Raw genomic sequence first — 20,853 nt, forward strand, 5'->3', positions numbered from 1 at the left:
AAGTGTAGCATAATCCCACTCCTACACAACTATAAATAGCCCCCTTGGAGAGACTTAAGGACACACACCTATATTTTCAACTTCATGTTGTTTCTTGATCAATAGTAGAGAAGACCCCAACTCTCCCTCTTTCACATCCTCCCTCCTAACCTCCTCTTTGGAGGAAGTGCAACTCTATTCTCCACTCTTTCCATTCTACAATCTCTTACTCCATCAACCCAATAAATCATTTGTAGCACCTCAATAACTTGTAAAAACATCATGATCTCTCTCATGGTTATGTTAATGATCATGAAATCATCTTCAAAACTTTCAAGTGTCGCAATTCGTGATGGTTAGCCAGCGTCTGTCCTCCCCTTAAAAGGTGTGCGAGAAATCAAGTAAGTGTTCTATTCTCAATTTACCATTGGTTTGTTTCTCCACACTTATTCAATTGGTCTAAAGAAATTTCTCACTCTAACTCTCTTTTGCTTCATTACATATGCATGTGGCTACCTCTCATGGTGATTTTATTTGTGTCACGGCATTGCATAGATGGAGATGAGCTCTCTATGCAAAGTGTGTTAGTTTGATGTAAGTGATTCTCTTGTGTGTTTGAGAGGCAAGTCTTGTGCGCATGATTTTTTTGATGAGTGCTTGAGAGAGGAAGAGTTTGGATGTATTATGGGTATTCTTATGGGGAGAAGGTGAATGCTATTCCACAAATTGCATATTTCATTTTGATGCATGGCATTGGGTTGCATAATCGTTGATGGTGTTCAAGTGTCCAAAGTGTATATAGAGTAAGGGTTTTTCAAAGTGTGTTGCTTGAGTGGGTGAGTGCAAGTGTTATTTTTGATTGGTTTCCTTCTCCACTCCCAAAAGAAGGTGGTGCCCCAAGTAGTGTGTGTACCTCTTTACGAACATTTTGTGAGGGTAGGCCCATTGGTTTGGGTTAGAGGCCCCATTTCAAAAAGCTCGACCTCACCTGCCAATGCTTAGACCCTGGGCTATGCATAAATTTGTTGACCTGTGAGACTAAAAATTGAATATCTGGCCTCGTATTGCATACATAAATGAGGCATCCAATAGAAGTTTGGTAAAGAGTGACATCAGTAGGATCACCAGCTTCATGAAGAATCAATTTCAAACCTGTTTCCATGGAAGTGGCAATAGGTTTGCAATCCTCAAGCATGATCATGCTGTTGTATCATATTAGCTGATTCTTTGATCTCCCAAGTATCATTGCCTTAGGTGGTAGTTGTGTAGGGAATAAAGCCTAAGTGCCTTGTACTTATAACTTATAAGTTAAAAAGACTTATAAGTGAGGGGGCCCAAGTGTGAATGGCCCCCTAGTCACTTACTCATATACTCTAAGGTGAAGCCCAAATGATATACTAGCGTGGCTTTTTCCCAAATCCAACGAGCTCTCTCTCTCTCTCACGTTCATCTCTGCGTGAGCTTCTTCTCCGCCTCTCTTCCCTTCTCCTTCACTCTCATTGCATAGGACAGCAAGTGGGCTCTCTCTCCTGCTCCCCCACATCCTGGCCTCTACTGGTACTCCGTTGTATCTACCAGTCTCGATCCGAAGCGGGTGTGAAGATGTGTGTATCTGATCAATAGCACATTGTATCCCATGAGATAAGTGGGTGTCCATGTATCTAGGCCTCGTCACAAAACCATCCTTAGTAAGCTAGAGAAGATGCTCTCTATAGAAAGCCATCTTCGTGCCCAACTCCTGAGCCGGCTGTATCCAAGTCCTCCTAGTATCTAGCTGAGTCAGGTCTTGGCGGATGAGCCTGGTGATCTCGAATTGTGTAAAGAGTCAGAGATGGTGCATCCAATGAGTACTAGAAGGGGACAATCTGTCCATGCTGAACCCATGTACCTGGAACCATGATGTCATCTCCCCATACCAGCATGTTGTGTCTCCCTGCAAAGCTAATTGTCGAGAGGACTCAAGTACTAGGCGGGAATATTGGTCTCTGGGGAGGTCCCACAAGCGGTGTAAAAAGGAGACTGATTTGGTAAGCGCCTCAACCACTAGTGGGGGGCAGCTAGCTCTGCTCAAAAAATTTCATGTGGTACTGAAGCCTTGGCTCTGATAAGCCGCAAGATCATAGAGACTAGAGGCTTCTCCATGTCTCCCCATCCATCATGCGACCCGGCCTCCAGTGATGGTCCAGTGAAGGCTCCCATATCTGAACTCCATAGAGCAATGCAAAAGCCACCAGAGTGTCAAAAAGCTATCGGTAATTGTTGGAGGTGACTTCAACATGAAGACAGGGGCATTGACGAAGTGGCTACTGAGATGCGGAAGAGGATTCGAGAGCTTAAAGGTTCGAGGCTCGAACCTCACGTACCATTCCAGGTGGGGGAAGGGAAAGTCGGACATCGATCACTTTATCGTGAACGAGTCCACCGCGAGACAACTTCTCAACAATACAGTACAGAGGGGGATAGACTTATCAGACCATTGGCCACTAGTGTGCCACCTACATTCTGTGGATTCGGGAGTAGCAGCCAAAGCTACTTTGCCATCCGTACGCAAATTGGACGCATGTAAGATGGACGTGAATTGCAGGTTGTTCCGCGATGACAATCGATGGAATACTCTGGTGCACCTCGAGCATGAGGACGGACGTGCGACCCAACAATGCTATGACAAGTTTCTTTCCGTTGCTACATCAATTGCCAAAGAGGCAGGAGCTCTTACCACGAAGCCCCCGCCGAGGCCAAGGTCAGGTTGTCGACTCGAACCTCGAGCTCGGAGACTCATTAATGCGCGCCGAAAAGCCTAGAATAAGGTGAGGAACAAGTCTGCGAACACTAGGGCTGGCCGGCAAGCGGTTAGGGAGTATAAGGCAATAGCACTTCGTGCGAAGGCTGCTGTCCGTGACAGTAACCAAAGATCCTTTGAGCGCTTCGTGGAAAAAGGGAATGAGCTCCTGAGGGAGGGTCAAATGAAGAAATTCTTTACCCACCTCAAGAAAATAGTTAGGAAAGGGCAAGGAACGCAAATGGGGAGCTAGTAATGGAACCAGAGAGGCAATTAGAAGTATGGGAGGGTCACTACTCCAAGGTATTCGCCGATACGGACGGTACCAACAAGGATCTGCTTGCATGGTATGACAAACACGTGCGCATCTGGCCTGGTATGCTTGAGGTGTGTGACCCGTTGAACTGGTATGATGTACGGGAGGCCTGTTGGCAGTTGAAGAGGCACAAGGCAGCGGGTGGCTATGGTTTACCACTCGAATTCTTTAAGCTGCTTGTGAAAGATAAGGGGCTTAGGTCGGATCCGCGTAAGCCACGATCGGAGATGGGCTAGGCATACTTGCACATGATTGAGGGCATTTACGACACCGGAGACATCCCGGCTGGCGCTAGCGACGCAGTGATTGTGTCAATCCCCAAGAAGGGCGATTTGACCAACACTGATAACTATCGCCGGATCGTGTTATTTTCCGTTGCCATAAAAGTCCTCACTACGGTCGTGATTAGGCGGATCACTAAGATACTTGAAACTAGTCTTGCTTGGTGGGCCTTGCTATATAACATCTATAGAATACACTAGGACATATGCAAATTGACATTTAGTATCTAGCACTGAAGGAAACAAGAGCATGACTAATTTGGCAAGGGCGGCATTGCGTGAAAGGGATATACATTTGAAATAATGTTTATGAGAGGAGACAAAGTTAAGTGCATCAATTATTCAAGATTATAAGGATAATTACAGTTGAGATTATATCCAAGCGAGGTTGTCTATTGATGAATTTTTTTTCTAGTATACGTGCTACATGTAAATTCTTACAAACGGTAAGTATTTCAAAAAGAAAATTTTCATCCAATGGTTGGTAGCATAGAAGGTGGATGTTGACTGTGTTTTTCCTTTCTTCTTTTGTAGTTATTTGTGTTTTGCCTTTCTTCTTTTGTAGTTAATATGAGTACAATGAATGAGGACAGCGATACATGTACCTCACCTTCTTTGTTTTGTGCTATGACATCGACAAAACATGTTGCACCGTTTGCCACACCGATTGTTAAGTCGGTGTTTTCAGTGATCATGTAGCACATGCCAAGTTTACGTACTTCAAGGTTTGCAGATTGCTAGTCACTGGTAGGACACATATGGAGCTATACAACTCACACACCATACATAAATATGGTGAAAGCCTCTCTACATGATGATAGCTTATCTTTTACACCTTGTCTAAATAGCAGACCTACGTGAGATATCACCTTCTTGAATTGAATATATGAGTACATTTCTTTTAGGACATTATATTTTAGTTTCTTTTGGATAAAATATCTCAAAAAGTTGTGATCCCTCTCTTTGATATGAGTTCTTTGTTCTTTGTGTATGTGTTAGAGAGAGAGAGAGAATTTACTTTTGTTGGCACTAAATTTAGGTATTCTCCCAAATCTCTCACATAAACTAAATGGCTATTGTACCAATGCGATCAAATCTAGCTCGTTGAACTTAGGCTCTAGGAGCCACTACTGAAGGACATTTATGTTAACCCCGTTCGTCTTTATTTCAACTTTTTTAATGTCAGTTTGATTGTACAACTTATTCAAGGCCAGGTTTTTATAGTATTGGAAGTCTCATCTGTGAGTACAAATTATTGGAGTAGAGTTGTTGATGTAGTTATGCATATGTCCTTCGTCTATAATACATGTACCCAAGGTACAATTAATCTCGTCTACAGCTGGTTTTCTTTCACGAATAATGGTCAAGAACTGAAGCAATTCAAGGTCCTATAGAAAGTTGCATGTAGAAAGAGGACCGAGCTTGTGATATAGCATGTGTTACAAAGCTCCTGTGCGTGACTACAAACTGGGGGTAGTTGGGCAAGATCACCAAGAAATAGAACACATTTGTTGTTGAAGTGATTTGCCAATGTACTCCTTGTCACGTTAACATTTTGTCTTACGATAAGGTAAAATTTCGTTTGGATTAACATGGATAGCTCCTCTATAATTATAATATATGCCCCTTTTCTGTCGAAATATCACTCATTGGTGTCATGAATAGAGAGGGGTTACTGTTGATTCGTGCTTGGTATCTTGAACTGGTAATGTATTTTAGATGCAATGCTGCTAAGTCTTGTTGTTCCCACTTCGATGCATAGTGTTGATTTGGGGGATTATGGCTCTATACAGATCAATGATGGGACATGTACGCACTCCGGAGGGGATATCTGATTTAGTTCACTCCACCGTTGGGATGAAACACGGTTGCCCATTGTCTCCCACTCTATTGGTATGTATGTTGATGAGGTGTGTGATTACATTGACAGAGAGGGTGATAGAGGTGCCCAGCTGGCAAGGACGTGGATCCCATTGTTGTTATATGCTGATGATAGCGTCTTGATCTCTGATTCACCAGAGGGTATGCAGCAACATTGGATGCATTACACAAATTTGCAGAGGATAGTGGATTATCTATAAACCTTGGTAAACCAAGGTTATGGTGTTTAACACCACACCACAGTGGATCAGGAGATCAGCACCGACTTTCACATATGGTCAAGAGATTGTAGAGTATACAGATGCATACACTTACCTTGGGGTTGTCTTCACTTGGCCGAGGTTTTCTTTGGGGAGAGCAGCAGAGACTAGACTGACTAGAGCTTTTGCGGCCTTGGGAGGCTTGGAGAGGATGTGTTCGCAGGTTCAGTTCCAGGAACCTCGGACAAAGTTATGGCTCTTTGATACCTTAGTAGCCTCAGCTATGTTGTATGCGGTGCCGATATGGGGAGCTTCTGTAGGCCAAGATGGTTGGAGACGTATGGAGAGGCCCTTGGTATCTACGATCTCTCGACTGATCAAAGCCAAGGCCTCCGTACCCCACGCTATCATCCGACCAAAGCTGGCTGCCCCTCCTATGGAGATTGAGGCGCTTACCAGATCAGTCTCCTTTGTGCACAACTTGTGGGATACTACTAGAGACAGATATGCTAGACTGGCCCTTGAGTCTTCCAAACAGTTAGCACTTCAGGGGGACACTTCATGCTGGTATGCACAGATGACATCATGGTTTCAGACGCATGGTTTCACCATGGACAGGCTGCCCCCTTTCCAGTACTCTCTTAAAGCACCCTCGATGTCTCTTACATGAGTGGAGATTACTAGACTCATTCGTCAGGACCTGATCCAGCTGGATACCAAGAGGACATGGATAGGGCCGCCACAGGAGTTGGGCATGAAGAGGGGTTTGTAATTCGACCCAGCTACATGGACACACATATGTCTCATGGTTTGCGGTGTGCCATTGGTCAGATACGCGCATCTTCACATCAGCTAGAGATTGAGACTGGTAGATTTAGAGGGATACCTGCAGACAGCAGGATGTGTTGCTTATGCCAGTTAGAGCCAGAGACAGAGCTACATTACATATGACATATGGGGCCGTTTCCACTGCTTATTCAGAGAGGGTTTCGGTCCTTTCTCTAGGGTCATGAGTTATGAGGATCAGAGATGTCTTGGGCTATATCTACTTGAGTTACACAGATATAGCACAGTGTGCTATGAGATATGGGGCCGTTTCCACTGCTTATTCAGAGAGGGTTTCGGTCCTTTCTCTAGGGTCATGAGTTATGAGGATCAGAGATGTCTTGGGCTATATCTACTTGAGTTACACAGATATAGCACAGTGTGCTATGAGATATGGGGCCGTTTCCACTGCTTATTCAGAGAGGGTTTCGGTCCTTTCTCTAGGGTCATGAGTTATGAGGATCAGAGATGTCTTGGGCTATATCTACTTGAGTTACACAGATATAGCACAGTGTGCTATGAGATATGGGGCCGTTTCCACTGCTTATTCAGAGAGGGTTTCGGTCCTTTCTCTAGGGTCATGAGTTATGAGGATCAAAGATGTCTTGGGCTATATCTACTTGAGTTACACAGATATAGAGACACTTTAGTGGGGAGAGATAGAGAGAGACAGTCCCAGAGACAGATTACAAATTTTTTTTCACTAGATATGGGACAGCCAGAGGAGCAGTCATCATTGCAGAGCTCGGCCCACACTCATTCGACCACTACCAGCACTCTCATCGACCGAGCATTGGAGTTACGGAGATCTAGACGGCCATGATTGAGGAGAGGGGCTACACAGCATCGACGGAAACTACAACAAAGGATTCGAGCGATACTCTCTCGATATCGAGAGTGCAGATGAGGATGGATTCTAGTAGTAGTATCTAGTTCTTTTGTACCTAGGCATGGTATTAGATTCACCATTTTGTAACAGATTGGTCTCATAGGTCATTTTGGCCTTTTGAAGACGTTAATATAACATTTTATTTCTCTCTCTCTCTCTCTCTCTCTCTCTCTCCTCTCTCTCTCTCTCTCTCCTCTCCTCTCTCTCTCTCTCTCTCTCTCTCCTCTCTCTCTCTCTCTCTCTCTCTCCTCTCCTCTCTCTCTCTCTTCTCTCTCTCTCTCTCTCTCTCTCTCTCTCTCCCTCTCTCTCTCTCTCTCCACCCCGCGCCTGCTCGCTGCCTTGTCCCCCCCGCGCCTGCTCGCGCGCCCTGCCCTGCTCTGCCCCCGCAACCTCGCGCCCTGTCGTGCTCCCGCTCCCGCTCTCTCTCTCCCCCTGCGCTGCCCCGCCCCCCCTCACGCTGCCTCTGCAACCCCGCCCCTGCTCATGCCTCGCTCCCCCGTTCCCCCCCACCCCCCAACGCGCTGCCCTCTGCTCTTCTACGCGTGGGATGTCCAGCGCGTAGGATGTCCCTCCCCTTCGTCTACGCGTAGGAAGTCAAAATTTATTTATTTATTTGTTTTTTTTCCGATATCCCCCCCCGTCGCATGCGCGTAGACCATTCTCTCTCTCTGCCATACCCCCCCCCCCCCCCCTCTCTCTCTCTCTCTCTCTCGTCTGTACTCTATCGCTGCCCCTCCCTTGCCATACCGCCTCACGCTCCCCCACTCGCCCAGCTGCCGCGCCCGCTGCTAGTGTGGGTACACACGTACGTTTAGTGACTCCTCTGCGGACGACGATCAAGCATGAGGAAGCTGAACGATAAAGCCGACCCCCTAGAGGATGCCATTCAAAAGTGCAAAGAGGAAATGACGGAGATCATTACCAAGATGAACCGCAATCTCTTGGGCACAATAAACATGCTCGAAGGACGCGTGCTGATCCAAGAGAGCAAGATAAGTACGCTGGAAGACCGAGTCACGACTCAAGAGGAAGAGATTGCGTCACTGAAGAAAGATCTCGCCGAAGCACAACACACTGGAAGAGGGCGAACTGCAACCCTCAGTAATCGAAGAAATCAACACGATCAAGGAGCAAGTACGGGCCATCAAAGAGGGAGAAGAGCAACACAAAGAAATGACGACTTCTTGGGTGGATGTTCTTACCAAAACTCAACAGAAGGTGGATGAAGCCGAGAAATGGATCAAGTTGGCCAAGAAAGGAAAAGGCAAGGAGATAACGCCCACGTCCACACCCACTATCATCAATCAGACACTAGAGGAGGAGCAAAGATAACAGGTGCGCGCTTTACATATGAGAATTTGCGGTCTTAAAGGCAATATGGACGAAGGAGTAAAAGAACTCACAGCCTTGATGGGGGTTCATGAGCCGACGCACACAAGGGCATGGAGAGTGGGCAACATAAAGAAAAATGGAAGCAATGGAGAAACCTCAAAAGAAAGAGCACTCATCCTCCGTTTTCCCTCCATGGAAGCGAAGAAGTCCTTGAAGAAAAGACCAACTCTTAAAGAGACTGGCATCTTTCTCGGGGATGATCTCACCCTCTCGTAGATCGCTCATATGCAGGAAGTAATGCCGGAGATTAGAGCGGCAAGGGGAAAAGGCAAGATTGCCTTTTACCGAGATGGAAAAGTGGTAATACTAGAGCGACGCTCCACATGACGGTGCGAGACTTATGGAACCACACTCAAAGTGGCTGCCTGGAACTGTAATGGATCTATGCGTCTTGATGTGGGTGCTTTTGAGGATAGCTTTACTGGAAGAGACATCATCTTTTACTTTGAGACACACCAAGCCCCTGGGCAATCCATGCCTCACATCAGTGGATACAGGTGGGAGATAGCTTACAGACAAGAGACACACTCAAAGCACAGAGGGCGGGGCTCGGAGGGAGTGGCAGTGTTATTTAGAGAGGATCTGCAGCCACTGATACATATAGCCCGCAGGGATGAGCAGGCTAGATACATGTGGGCGAGATTGAAAGCAGAGACGGGCAAATATCTCTACCTAGCTATTTGCTACTTTCCCCCGAGTACATCAGTTTATGCATCACCCAGAGGACAGTCCCCTTTCTCTATTTTGGATGATGACATATGGGAGTTCTCTAGGGATGGTGACATTATCATCCTAGGGGACTTCAATGCTAGGCCTGTCCATCACCAGGCAGTGTTCTATGATACTTCAGAGGAGATGCTAAGAGAGCTAGATGTTGTAGAGACCGGCATGTCCAGACTATCACACGACGTGGAATATGCCGAGTATGGGCGCCACCTGATAGACATGGGCACCGCACATGGATTGGCCATCTTGAACGGCCTACAAAGATTTCCCGCTGTGGGAGGTTTTACATGCTTCCCACACAGACATGGAGCCAGCACAGTGGACTATGTCATGGCACAGCCGAATCTCATCTCTAGTATCCAGGATCTCACAGTTGGGCCCAGACCGGTCGGGGTGGCAGTGGATCATGCTCTGGTGTCGATGACCATCTCCTTCCAGTTCAGTGTAGCACACAGGTCACGGGTAGCAGCCCCCACTCGCCACACATTCACATGGGAGACGGATTCTGTATACATGGACGGGATCTACAGACGCCTATGCACTGAGGACCCGAGGCGACCTCTAGAGGAGCTAACTACTATACTGACACAGACATTACATGATGCAGCAGTAGAAGCATACCCACACACCCAGCCTCAGCAGAGCCGCCGATCAGGGAGCATGCCTCAGAACAGCTGGTACGATGAGGAGTGCCGCCAGACTAGAGCTAGACTTCAGAGGGAGGTGCTTTTGGGGGACGTCACTCACAGACAGTCACAGATTGACTTCCGACGCCTGGTGCGGCGGAAGAAGAGGGCTTTTTTGGCTCGACTCGAGCAGGATCTATATCAGCTATTCTTGAGTCAGGACTCGCGTGAGGCGTGGCGGCTCTTTCATGAGCAGTCCCCCCCCCCCCCCCCCCCCAACTATTTCCTCCACAGAGACCTCGGGTCAGTACGCATCATCTTTGTACACAGTACCTGGACAGCCGCCCCTCCCCAACCCCCCCGATCCATGCCAACACACATGTGTTTTTTTCACCGCTGAGATGGTGAAGAAAGCTATTGACAGGATGAAGATTGGGAGAGCATATGACCATGATGGCTTAGTCGCTAAGCATTTCATGCATGCCAAAGACCTACGAGCAGAGCTTCTAGCAGTTATGTTTAACCGTGCCATGTGTGAGGGCCTACCGGACACTTGGAGCCTATCTACGATCGTACCTATCTTCAAGTCAGGAGACCCCATGGAGCTTGGGAATTATCGCACTATTATGATTGGGCACACACTGGCACTGTTGTATGCATCCATTCTTGAGCAACAGCTGAGTAGATGGGCAAAGAAGGAAGGAATGCATGCAACTGGGGAGGCAGGGTTCAGGAGAGGCTTCTCTACTCTTGACCATATCTTGACACTCAGGGCCATCATTGAGGAAGGCAGATCTCATGGGAGACGGATCTATTGTAGCTTTGTGGACTTCCGCAAAGCTTTTGACACACCCAGAGCTAGATTGATGCGCAGACTACAGGAAATGGGAGTACCCACAGAGCTCATTTGGGGGATCATGGCATTGTACAGATCAGTAGTAGGTCATGTACGCACCCCGGAGGGACTTTCTACACCGGTCCACTCCACTATTGGGGTGAAGCAGGGCTGCCCGCTCTCTCCTACTCTTTTCGGTATGTATGTGGATGAGGTTTCCGACTACATTGAGAGCGATGGGGATAGAGGTGCACAGTTGGCAGGGACATGGATTCCACTTTTGTTATATGCTGATGATATAGTGTTGATCTCCGAATCCCGAGAGGGAATGCAACGTCAATTAGATGCTTTGCATACGTTTGCCCACGAAAGTGGTTTGTCTGTCAACCTTGGTAAAACCAAGGTTATGGTGTTTAATACCACCCCACAGTGGATCAGGAGGTCAACACCTACATTCACATACGGCCAGGAGATTGTGGAGTACACAGACGCTTACACTTACCTTGGAGTGGTTTTTAGCGGACCTGCATTCTCACTCAGAAGAGCAGCAGAGACCAGACTGACTAGAGCCCACGCAGCATTGGGTAGATTGGAGAAGATGTGTTCGCAGGTTCAGTTTCAAGAGCCCCGGACGAAGCTCTGGCTCTTTGACACTTTGGTGGCTTCAGCATTGCTCTATGGAGCTGAGATATGGGGACCTTCATTGGATCACCGCGGGAGGCCGGGTCGCACAGACAGATGGGGGAACATGGAGAAACCTCTCGTCTCTATGATCTCGCGGCTCATTAGAGCCAAGGCATCAGTACCACGGGCCATTATCCGAGCAGAGCTAGCGGCCCCCCCACTAGTGATGGAGGCGCTCACCAGATCAGTCTCCTTCATAAACCGCACATGGGAACTTCCTAGAGACAGATATGCTCGCATAGCACTTGAGTCCTCTCGATAGTTAGCCATACAAGGAGATACAACATGCTGGTATGGGGAGATGACATCATGGTTTCAGGCGCATGGGTTCAGCATAGACACGCTGCCACCATTCCAGTACTCGTTGGATGCACCATCTCTCATTCTTACACAGTCAGAGATCATTAAGCTCATCTGCCAAGACCTGACCCAGCTAGACACTAGGAGGACATGGATACAACCAGCACAGGAATTGGGCACGAAGATGGCTTTCTACAGAGACCTTCTCCAGCTTACGGAAGATGGTTTTGTGACGAGACCCGAATACATGGATACCCACTTGTCTCATGGGATACGATGCGCTATTGGCCAGTTACGCACATCTTCTCACCAGCTGCGGATTGAGACTGGGAGATACAGCGGAGTACCAGTAGAGGCCAGGACATGCCCCTTGTGTGACATGGAACCTGAGACAGAGCTGCATTATACATGCCGCTGCCCCGTCTACTACGAGATACGAGGCCGCTTCCATTGCTTGTTCAGAGAGGGTTTTGGACCACTCTCAAGAGTCATGGGATACGAAGATCAGAGATGCCTAGGTTTGTTCTTGCTGGAGCTGCGCAGACACAGAGATAGCCTGATGAATGGCGAGGCAAGCGAGTCTCAAAGACGGATCACAGACTTCTTCAGAGCAGACACGGGACAGCCGCAAGAACCACTCCCACAGTAGAGCTCCCCCTCGTCCCACACCAGAGGCACACTGATCGACCGAGCAACTGAACTGGGGAAATCCAGGCACCCACGACTGCGGAGGACTACATAGCATCGACGGAGGCTACACCAGAAGATTCGGAGCACGCTGGCCAGGCATGCACGACGCCTGGTCAGACTACTAACCATGGAGGAAATTGATGAGATTCGCCAACGACCGATGCTAGATCTCTTGTGATTCAGCTATCCCAACAAGCCGCCCATTTTTTGCTTAGTTTTAGCTTAGTTTTTTTCTTAGTTCACATCGACCAATCTAGGATCCCATAGTATATGTCTTTGTTTTGTACTGTGGCTTTGTTATTTTTTTACTCTGACTTTGTATCAGATCCACCACCTTGTAACTTTCTGGTCTCATAGGTCACTATGGCCTTTTGAAGACGTTAATATAACATTTCATTTCTCTCTCTCTCTCTCTCTCTCTCTCTCTCTCTCTCTCTCTCTCTCTCTCTCGGGTGTCTTGTTCATGTATGTGAAAGACCTCCCATCATACCTTCGGACTGTAAAAGATGCTCAGCCACCAGCCCATCATGGTCGTGTGCTCTTCCCAAAATGGGCTGTCCGTTTAGGCTGAGTATGAGAAGGCTGTGGCTGCAGCTGTGTGGAGAACCTCAGTAAGTCGCTATGTAATCTCTGGCAGTGGTATCCAAGGATCATCTTGACAGAGTAACATGAAGATCTCCCCCATGTATACATGATCTGTCTCTCTACAGAAATAGTGTCTAAGATATTGAGGGTTGTGTCTTGAGCTTGAATAGTATACTCAAAACCCACTGAGAAAGACACGTAAGCATGATCCGCTGCACCACCAATAGGTCTAGGAGAGATTTCAAGATCATGGATCGGTGAGATAAGTGGTATAGGAGCAAATACATAGTCCAAAGTACTAAAGCTAAGGCCATGTCACCCATGCAGGAAGCAAGTGCAACTTGTAGTGAGAGGATATCTGGCAAGGCCATTAAGTTTGGCAAGTCCATGCAAAGGGCCCAACTGAAGAAGATACCTCCCATACTCGGTTACTTTCCATGTATCCTCAGAAGTTCGCTCCATGTCCATCTCTTTCACGTCAAGCTCATATAGCATCTCCTCGGATATGTTAGAAAAGACAACTAATAACAACCTGCCCTGGCATTGAAGTCTCTAAGTAAGATGATATCTCCCTCTCTTGAGAACTCTCAAATATCCTCATTCAAGGTCGTGTATGGGAATTCTCCCTTATACTAGGAGGAAAGTAGCACATAGCAATATACAATGTTTTGCATCCCTTTGTCCGCACTCTAACCCACATGTATCTAGCCTGCTCATCTCTCCACTACGTGTATCATAGAGTGCAACTAGTAGTATGCTGAGTATGTGTCTGCTTTCTGCAAGTAGACTACTATTTGCATCTCGTTACAATGGGAACGTGTCCTATCTGGGCTGTGATGTGTCTTTGGGTAGAGAACGAGATGTTTCCCTTTAAAAGTATTCTCGAACATCCCCACGTCAGATCTAAAGCTCCATTGCAATTTTACATAGCTAGCTTCAAAGAGGTCCCATAGATCTCACGGCGTCATTTGGCATGCCGCTCTAGGACAACCACCTTCACAGCCGCCAATATCCTTGGCACACTTGCATATGCGCAAGCTGACTTCCTCTCCTAAAAATATCCTTGTGCCCTTAATTGTTTTCCTAAGAGCAATAAACTATTTCCTAGCTTCGATTGTTGAAAATCGTAGAATAAGAGCTCTAACCTTCGAGTTTTCCCTACCATCTTCTTTTCCTCTTTCGCTTGCAAGTATTGCATGTCCTCCTTGATTTTGACAGTTCTTCAACCATACTCGGTTGGATTTCTCTCTCCTTAAAGCTTGATTTTGTGCGTGTGTATTCCATGTACTTCTTGAGCAAAGTGACCTCCTCTTCTTGCTTTTTTACCCTCAATTTCAATGTAGCACATTCCTCTTCCGACTTTGTTATCTTATCGTCTCGTTGCATGTTAGCCCATTCCTCCAATTTCTTTTCCATGATAGAATACATTTTTTCGTCAAGCCCAATGTGCATGCCTAAGTCTGCCACACCTTTTTGTAGTACATGAATATTCTGCTCATGAGCTTTGCATATCTTCTTTATTGTCAACAAGCCTTCTTTAGCATGCATGTCTGCAACTTTGTCCACATGGCTCGAAGTATTGCCATACTTGGCAATTTTACTTTGACATGTATACAATTGCATCATATTTGCAGGAACCTCAACACTTATACATGGATGTCCTCAATGAGCACACATTAAAGGCATGATTTTGTCTTTATACATCAATTAAGCAAGCCTTAGAGCAAGGCATGTACTTAAGCAAGGCCCTTGCTTGAACAAAGCAAGTAGGCCCTTGGCTTGCAAAATTAAATTGTAGAGCTTATGATTGTTTGCACTCCCTTATGAAAAGCATGTGCTTGTGTGGAGGCTTGGCTGAGACACAGTGCAGGCAAAGTGTCAAATCTGCTCCCTATACCACGGAGGTTGAAACCCTAATCGACAGGCTGCGCTTCACGCAAGCTTTCAGATGGAGCAACGTGCTGGGTCCAGGTCAACCTGCAGCCGCAGCGAGATCAACTCATTGTGCCAGGACAATTTTCTCAGTTCCAATGCCCTTTTGGGATGGGGACTTTGGATGTCAGATTGCAATGTTGCATGATTGATGTGTGTGTGTGTTTGAGAGAGAGAGATGAAATGAAAGGAAATGATATATTAACGTCAAACTGATTACAATGGTGAGTCTAGTACCAAGTCTGGGTACAAACAAAGAAAACTACAAAGTAGAAACTGAGATAGGAGTGCTACCGACTCCTATGGGTGGCTGGTAAGCTGAGCAATGGTATAATGCCACAAAGGTACAAAGTGGGGATAAGTGTCACCATGATACAATATAGCAATAGCATGAAGCCTATCCTGATTGACACTCTGGGTGTCGTGCTAGAATCCTGTGGATCCTTTGCCGCAATCTCCGTTGGTGCTGCGTGGCTCCCCTCCTCAGTCATGGTCGTCTCAATCTCCCCAACTCTATAGCCAACTGAAGCGACCAAAGTGTCGAAGAGCCAAAGCTTTGTTCGAGGTTCCTGGAACTGAACCTACGAACAAATCCTCTCTAAACCACCTAGGGCTACATAGGCACGAGTCAATCTAGTGTCTGTTGCTACTTTCAGTGTGAACCTCGGTCCACTAAAGACCACCCCAAGATATGTGTATGCATTAGTGTACTCCATATTGTCCTGGCCATATGTGAATGTAGGTGCTGATCTCCTGACTCACTGTGGCGTGGTATTAAATACCATGACCTTGGTTTTACCAAGGTTGACAGACAATCCACTATCCCCTGCAAAACTATGCAATGCGTCCAAATGTCTCTGCATACCCTCTGGTGAGTCTGATATCAACACGATATTGTCAGCATACAATAAAAGAGGGATCCATGTCCCTGCAAGCTGAGCACCTCTATCTCCTCCTCTATCAATATAATCAAAAACCTCATCAACATACATACCAAATAAAGTAGAGAGAGAGAGAGAGAGAGAGAGAGAGAGAGAGAGAGAGAGAGAGAGAGACCTTTGGGTATCCATCAAGGAGGAATAAACATGCTACAAAACAAAATAGATTGACATGGGGGTGGGACCAGTGGGTGTATATGTATAGAGAGAGAGAGAGAAAGAGAGAAGAAGAAGAGAGTTTTAACGTCGTAGGAAACTATCCCAAGAGACCTTAAAGATCTAGCCGACGAGGAGTTGAACTCAAGACCTGTTAAGAGAGAGAGAGAGAGAGAGAGAGAGAGAGAGAGGCTGGACTTGTCTTTGCAATTTACGGATCCGCTGGAGATTGCATTTGTCTTGTGTAGTTTTGCTCATCCCTATTTGGTTTCCGACAATCGCCATTACACTTTCTACATCTGGCGAAGGATTATCAATGCACACTGGAGTTCAAAGTACCTATTGTCAATTACCTATATCTATTCTTGGTGGTTAATTTTCAGGCTTCTAGGTATGTCCTCTGGGTGTGGTGGTGTTACCAAGGCTCTGTGCTGGCTTGATTATTTGTGTACAGCCTTTGTGTTTAATTTTGTTTGCGAATTTTCTGTCTCTCATGCAGAAAGGAAGGAGAAAAAATTATGGCGGCTTGTCTTTTTTGGTGCTGTTGCAGCAGTTTTGGTGCCCACTCCCTTGATAGAGTTTCGATACTACACAGTTCCTTTATATATCATAGCTCTACATACCCCATTGAGAACCCCTAAGGACTGTTTATCCTGGGTGCTTATTTTTCTTCAGTACAGTCTTGTCAATTTGGTGACAATGTATGTCTTCTTGTACAGACCATTTTATTCACCCAATGAGGAAGGGACTCAAAGATTCATATGGTAATCTCTCTCTCTCTCTCTCTCTATCTCTCTCTCTCTCTCTCTCTCTGTATTGCGTTCAAGACTTTCAGATAGATCTTTGAAGCCTTGCGATTGTTCCCAGGAGCAAGTGCACAAATGCAACCCCCAATACATAGTTTTGCATTTCCCACACTCAAGGCACATGGTCCTATGCACAATGACAAATTTCCTCTTCTTCACCCCTCTCTCATGCTTGTGTTGTATGTGGATGTTGTAGTGCTTCTATCACAGACTCTAGAGGATGCACAAAAGTTTATGGTTGTCTTTTATGAATCCAAAACAAAGGTTATGCTTGTGAAAACAAACCATAAAGAGAAGCCATGTATTGTGTACAACGAGACACCTCGAAGTTGGAGAGAGCTTGAAGTACCTTGGCCTTGAGGTTCCAGTCAATCACAAGTGCTATGCATCTTTTGGAAGTTGGGAGGAGAGCGTACCATGCATTTGAGAACGTGTAATGCAAGGAATGTCAAATGTTCAATTCTCTCAAGGACTTATTAAACACATTGGTGACACCATCTCTTCTTTGTGGAGTTGGAAGTGTAGGGTGAGAGCATTTCAAAGTCTACTTGGAGAGAGAAACAATGTCCAAAAGTGTTTTCTTACAAACGTAAGACAAACATCATATATGCATCTAAATTGTGGTATCTTCCAATTGAGGTTATGGCCATGGAAAGGGATGTGGAGTACATGATGAAGATGTGTTAAATCCCCACATCAACTTCCTACAATTGAACGGAAAGCAACGAAAAAAGTTCAACGACACATAAAAGCAAGATATTGAGTACACGACAGATGCAAGACAAAAAGAGGGTTTACAAGATGGGATGCATTACACTTGCTACATGATGCCTCAATAGACCTCCTAGTGGATGAAGCTTTTCTACAACGCAATGTAGTATTGCTTAGGAGAAATTTGGTGAACTACGCTTCATATACTACACCACCTATGTTGCTGCTCCCAACTATAAAATTGTGTTCTTCGTACATACCCGTATATGCTTAGCATATCCTATTGTCAACGATGCACTATTGCAATCATTCAACTTAGCTTCCATTCCCTTCAATGTAAAATGAGGTCTTGGGGCAATAGAGAAGAGTCACATTGACTAGGCACAATATGCTCATTGGAAGGTCGACAGTTTAAGTACAACACTACTAGAGTGCTCAGCTTTTGCTCACATTTGAACTTGCTTCCCTTGCAATTTCAGCCATGACTTACCTACATACTTCTCTCCCAAGCCACAGTGTGGACTTTACATTGGGATGAAGAATCACTTATCAGCCTCATACATAGTACATCACTGTATCTTTGGTCTTATAGATCATATTTGACCTCCAAGGACAAAAATAAAATCTCTCTCTCTCTCTCTCTCTCTCTCTCTCTCTCTCTCTCTCTCTCTCTCCCCTTTTCATGAGCTCGCAATTTCACTAGTTTTATGGGCAACTAAGCAAATGTTTTGTTTTTAAAAGAAACATTTATCTCAAAAATAGCAACTTCCAAGTCACAAGCTCGTGCATGAAGCAATGCAATTGATGCAAGAGGATAGCCAACAACTAGGATTGACAATACTAGCTCTTATATCAATTGATTGAATAGTGTCTTGCTCAGCCCTTCTCCCCTCTTCGTCCCTCTTTCCATGCCACCCAACGTCCCCTCATCAAACCTTTGCCCTTTGCCCTGTAGACATCGCGCGGAGAGATATGGGGAGAGAAGATGAGCCCTGCAAACGTCGTGTGAGAGAGAGAGAGAGAGAGATTGATTTGGTATAGTTGCCCACGTGTGTGACTTTCGGAGATGAAGTCCACTTGCTTCTAACCCTTATCATCCCACCCATACCTTTTCCGTTTAAACTTAATGAGGTCATTTTTTGATTTTTTACAGCTAGGTACCCCTTACTCGTCTAGCCAACTTTTTATTTGTTACTAAGCAAAAAAACTAGATATTATTATTTGATGGATGGTTCAAGAGATGGTTTGGGTCTTTATTGTTAGTAGAATCATTTTTGGTTTGCTAAAAGGTGGCCTTAAGAAGAAGTGCCAAAAGTGTACTTTTAATTGCACCATATATATGGACAATGATGGTTTTGTGTTGGCATGTGTCACATTTATGATAGATCATTGTGTGTCTCTCTCTATTGCTTCTTAGTTTCTATGTATTACTTCCATGGCTTATCAGCTTGGGCAAATTTCTATTCTAACTATGAATCTATCTCTACTACCAAACAAAGCTTGAGAAGGAGTTGGTGAGTTTTATCTTTAGAGAGCACCAACATTAGTAAGAAGATTGGAAATTTCTAATGGATTAAGCAAATGGAGGTTTAAGTGACCAATCCAATGCATAAGGTACCTGGTAAGCTTCCTTCATATTTTGAGTGCTTTTGTGACATCATTTTTCTCATTAATGCTTCATCTATCTTAAATAAAAAATGTCTTCATAAGAAAGAGAACAAGCAAAACAATACACTTCTTTCTCAAAATAAAGGAAACACGAAAGGAAAAAGTAAATTTTCAATGGAAATTGAAACAAAAAAAAAGCTTCTATACCTAACAAAGATTCCAAAAAAATTTGTAAATGAGCAGTTTGTAGAAAGAATGTTCATTGTAAAGATAGATGTTTTGTGAAAAAGGTGATTGTTGAAAAAAAAAACGGCAAATCCAAGGAACCTAACACCAAAAATGAAAAGAACGAAAATGTTTTGTGGAGAAGGCGATTGTTGAAAATGAATGAAAAGCCAAGGAACCTAACAACAACAAATTTTTTTCTAAAAACGAACAATTGCAAAGATTGGTTATATTTTTCATGCCTCTCCCTCTCTATTTTCTAGTGAGACTTGTCTTTTGGTGGATTGGACCTTGTAATCCACAAGAGCTTGAGGTCGTGCCTAAGAGTGAGTAGATAGGTGATAGTGGGGAATCCTCACAATACTAACAATATGGAGAGCTATAAGGCCTATCTATTCAGTATTGCATATTGGTATGTTTTAGCTCTCCTTACAATTGATGTTGGAAATATCTCTCTTGATAATGTGGGATTTAATGATGCATTTTGTGGGCTTGAGCTATCAACAAACATCATCCCCAACTCAAAAGCAACTTCATCTATTTTGGTGATGGTCGCTCAAGTGATTGATAGAAGGAATCTCTTTGTTGTGGCTCATGGTTATCAAGAAGGTGCTTGTATCACAAACAGTCTTTCTCTTCTAGTCTACAAGCGTGGGAGTCACATATGCATCCAATTTTCTCATCAATCAATGCACACATCACATATAAGGAGAGTAGTCTTTGGCACTCTTACTTTGGTCATGTTCCGTTTTCTACTTTGCAGCATCTTGTTTTCAAGGATATGGTTATTGGGTTGCCCAAGATTTGCAAGAGTCATCACATTTACTCGTCATGTGAAAAATACAAACAATACAAGTATATTTTTTCAGCATAGGCTACTAGTAATCTGTGCATCTCATGATATTCTTGAGCTTCTTCATTGATGATGTTGCAGGTCTTATGGAGGTTGATTCTCTTAGTTGTTCTAAGTGTTTTTTTGTACTTGTGGATTATTTAACACAAAAGATTTGGGCAGTTTAGCTTGCTAACAATTTTTATGCTCTCACTTAGTTTTTATAGTGAATTAATCAAGTTGAGAGTCAATCTAACTGTAATGTCTCTAACTTGAGAACTAAGGATTGAGGTATATTTATGCCATTTGATCTCTTATAACGGAATATAGAGGCAATATTACCTCCCCACCCCCCTTAATGAATGAGATTGTGTGCACTTTCTCGCATCATGCCTCTCTCCTTGCCTCATTTTGAGTGAACTTGTGGTTACATCGAGGAGGAATTGGTTTTTAAATTCATAGAGATTATATTTTGTGGTTATGCTTCTTGCTTCAAAGGATTTTTCCTCTAGGATCCTTGTTTAAGGGATATTTATTTCTTTTGTGATGCTAACTTTGATGATATTATATTTGGTTTTGATTCTATTGGAGCTTTCTCATGTCATGATTTTTTAATTCATTTCTTCGTGTGGAGATTGTTGCACCTCTTCTAGTCCC

At 44.8% G+C, this 20,853-nt stretch overlaps 1 protein-coding gene across 4 annotated transcripts in view; it reads left to right on the plus strand.

Annotated features, from left to right (window-relative positions):
- ALG10 (DIE2/ALG10 family) overlaps positions 1-17,508 on the plus strand; it is a 71,536-nt gene extending 54,028 nt beyond the window's left edge. For 3 of the 4 annotated variants that reach the window (XM_086494862.1, XM_086494863.1, XM_086494861.1), the window contains 2 exons: positions 16,263-16,405; positions 16,514-16,782. In XM_086494862.1, the coding sequence (XP_086350988.1) occupies positions 16,263-16,405; positions 16,514-16,655 (285 nt within the window). In that variant the 3' untranslated portion in view covers positions 16,656-16,782. Of the gene's footprint in view, positions 1-16,262; positions 16,406-16,513; positions 16,783-17,345 lie in introns of those variants that run through there. The other variant, XM_086494860.1, reaches the window with a different exon arrangement.
- The last annotated feature ends 3,345 nt before the right edge of the window (positions 17,509-20,853 follow it).

This window comes from Adiantum capillus-veneris, chromosome 22 (assembly GCF_014529385.1).
Source record: "Adiantum capillus-veneris isolate H3 chromosome 22, ASM1452938v2, whole genome shotgun sequence".
Classification (NCBI taxonomy): domain Eukaryota; kingdom Viridiplantae; phylum Streptophyta; class Polypodiopsida; order Polypodiales; family Pteridaceae; genus Adiantum; species Adiantum capillus-veneris.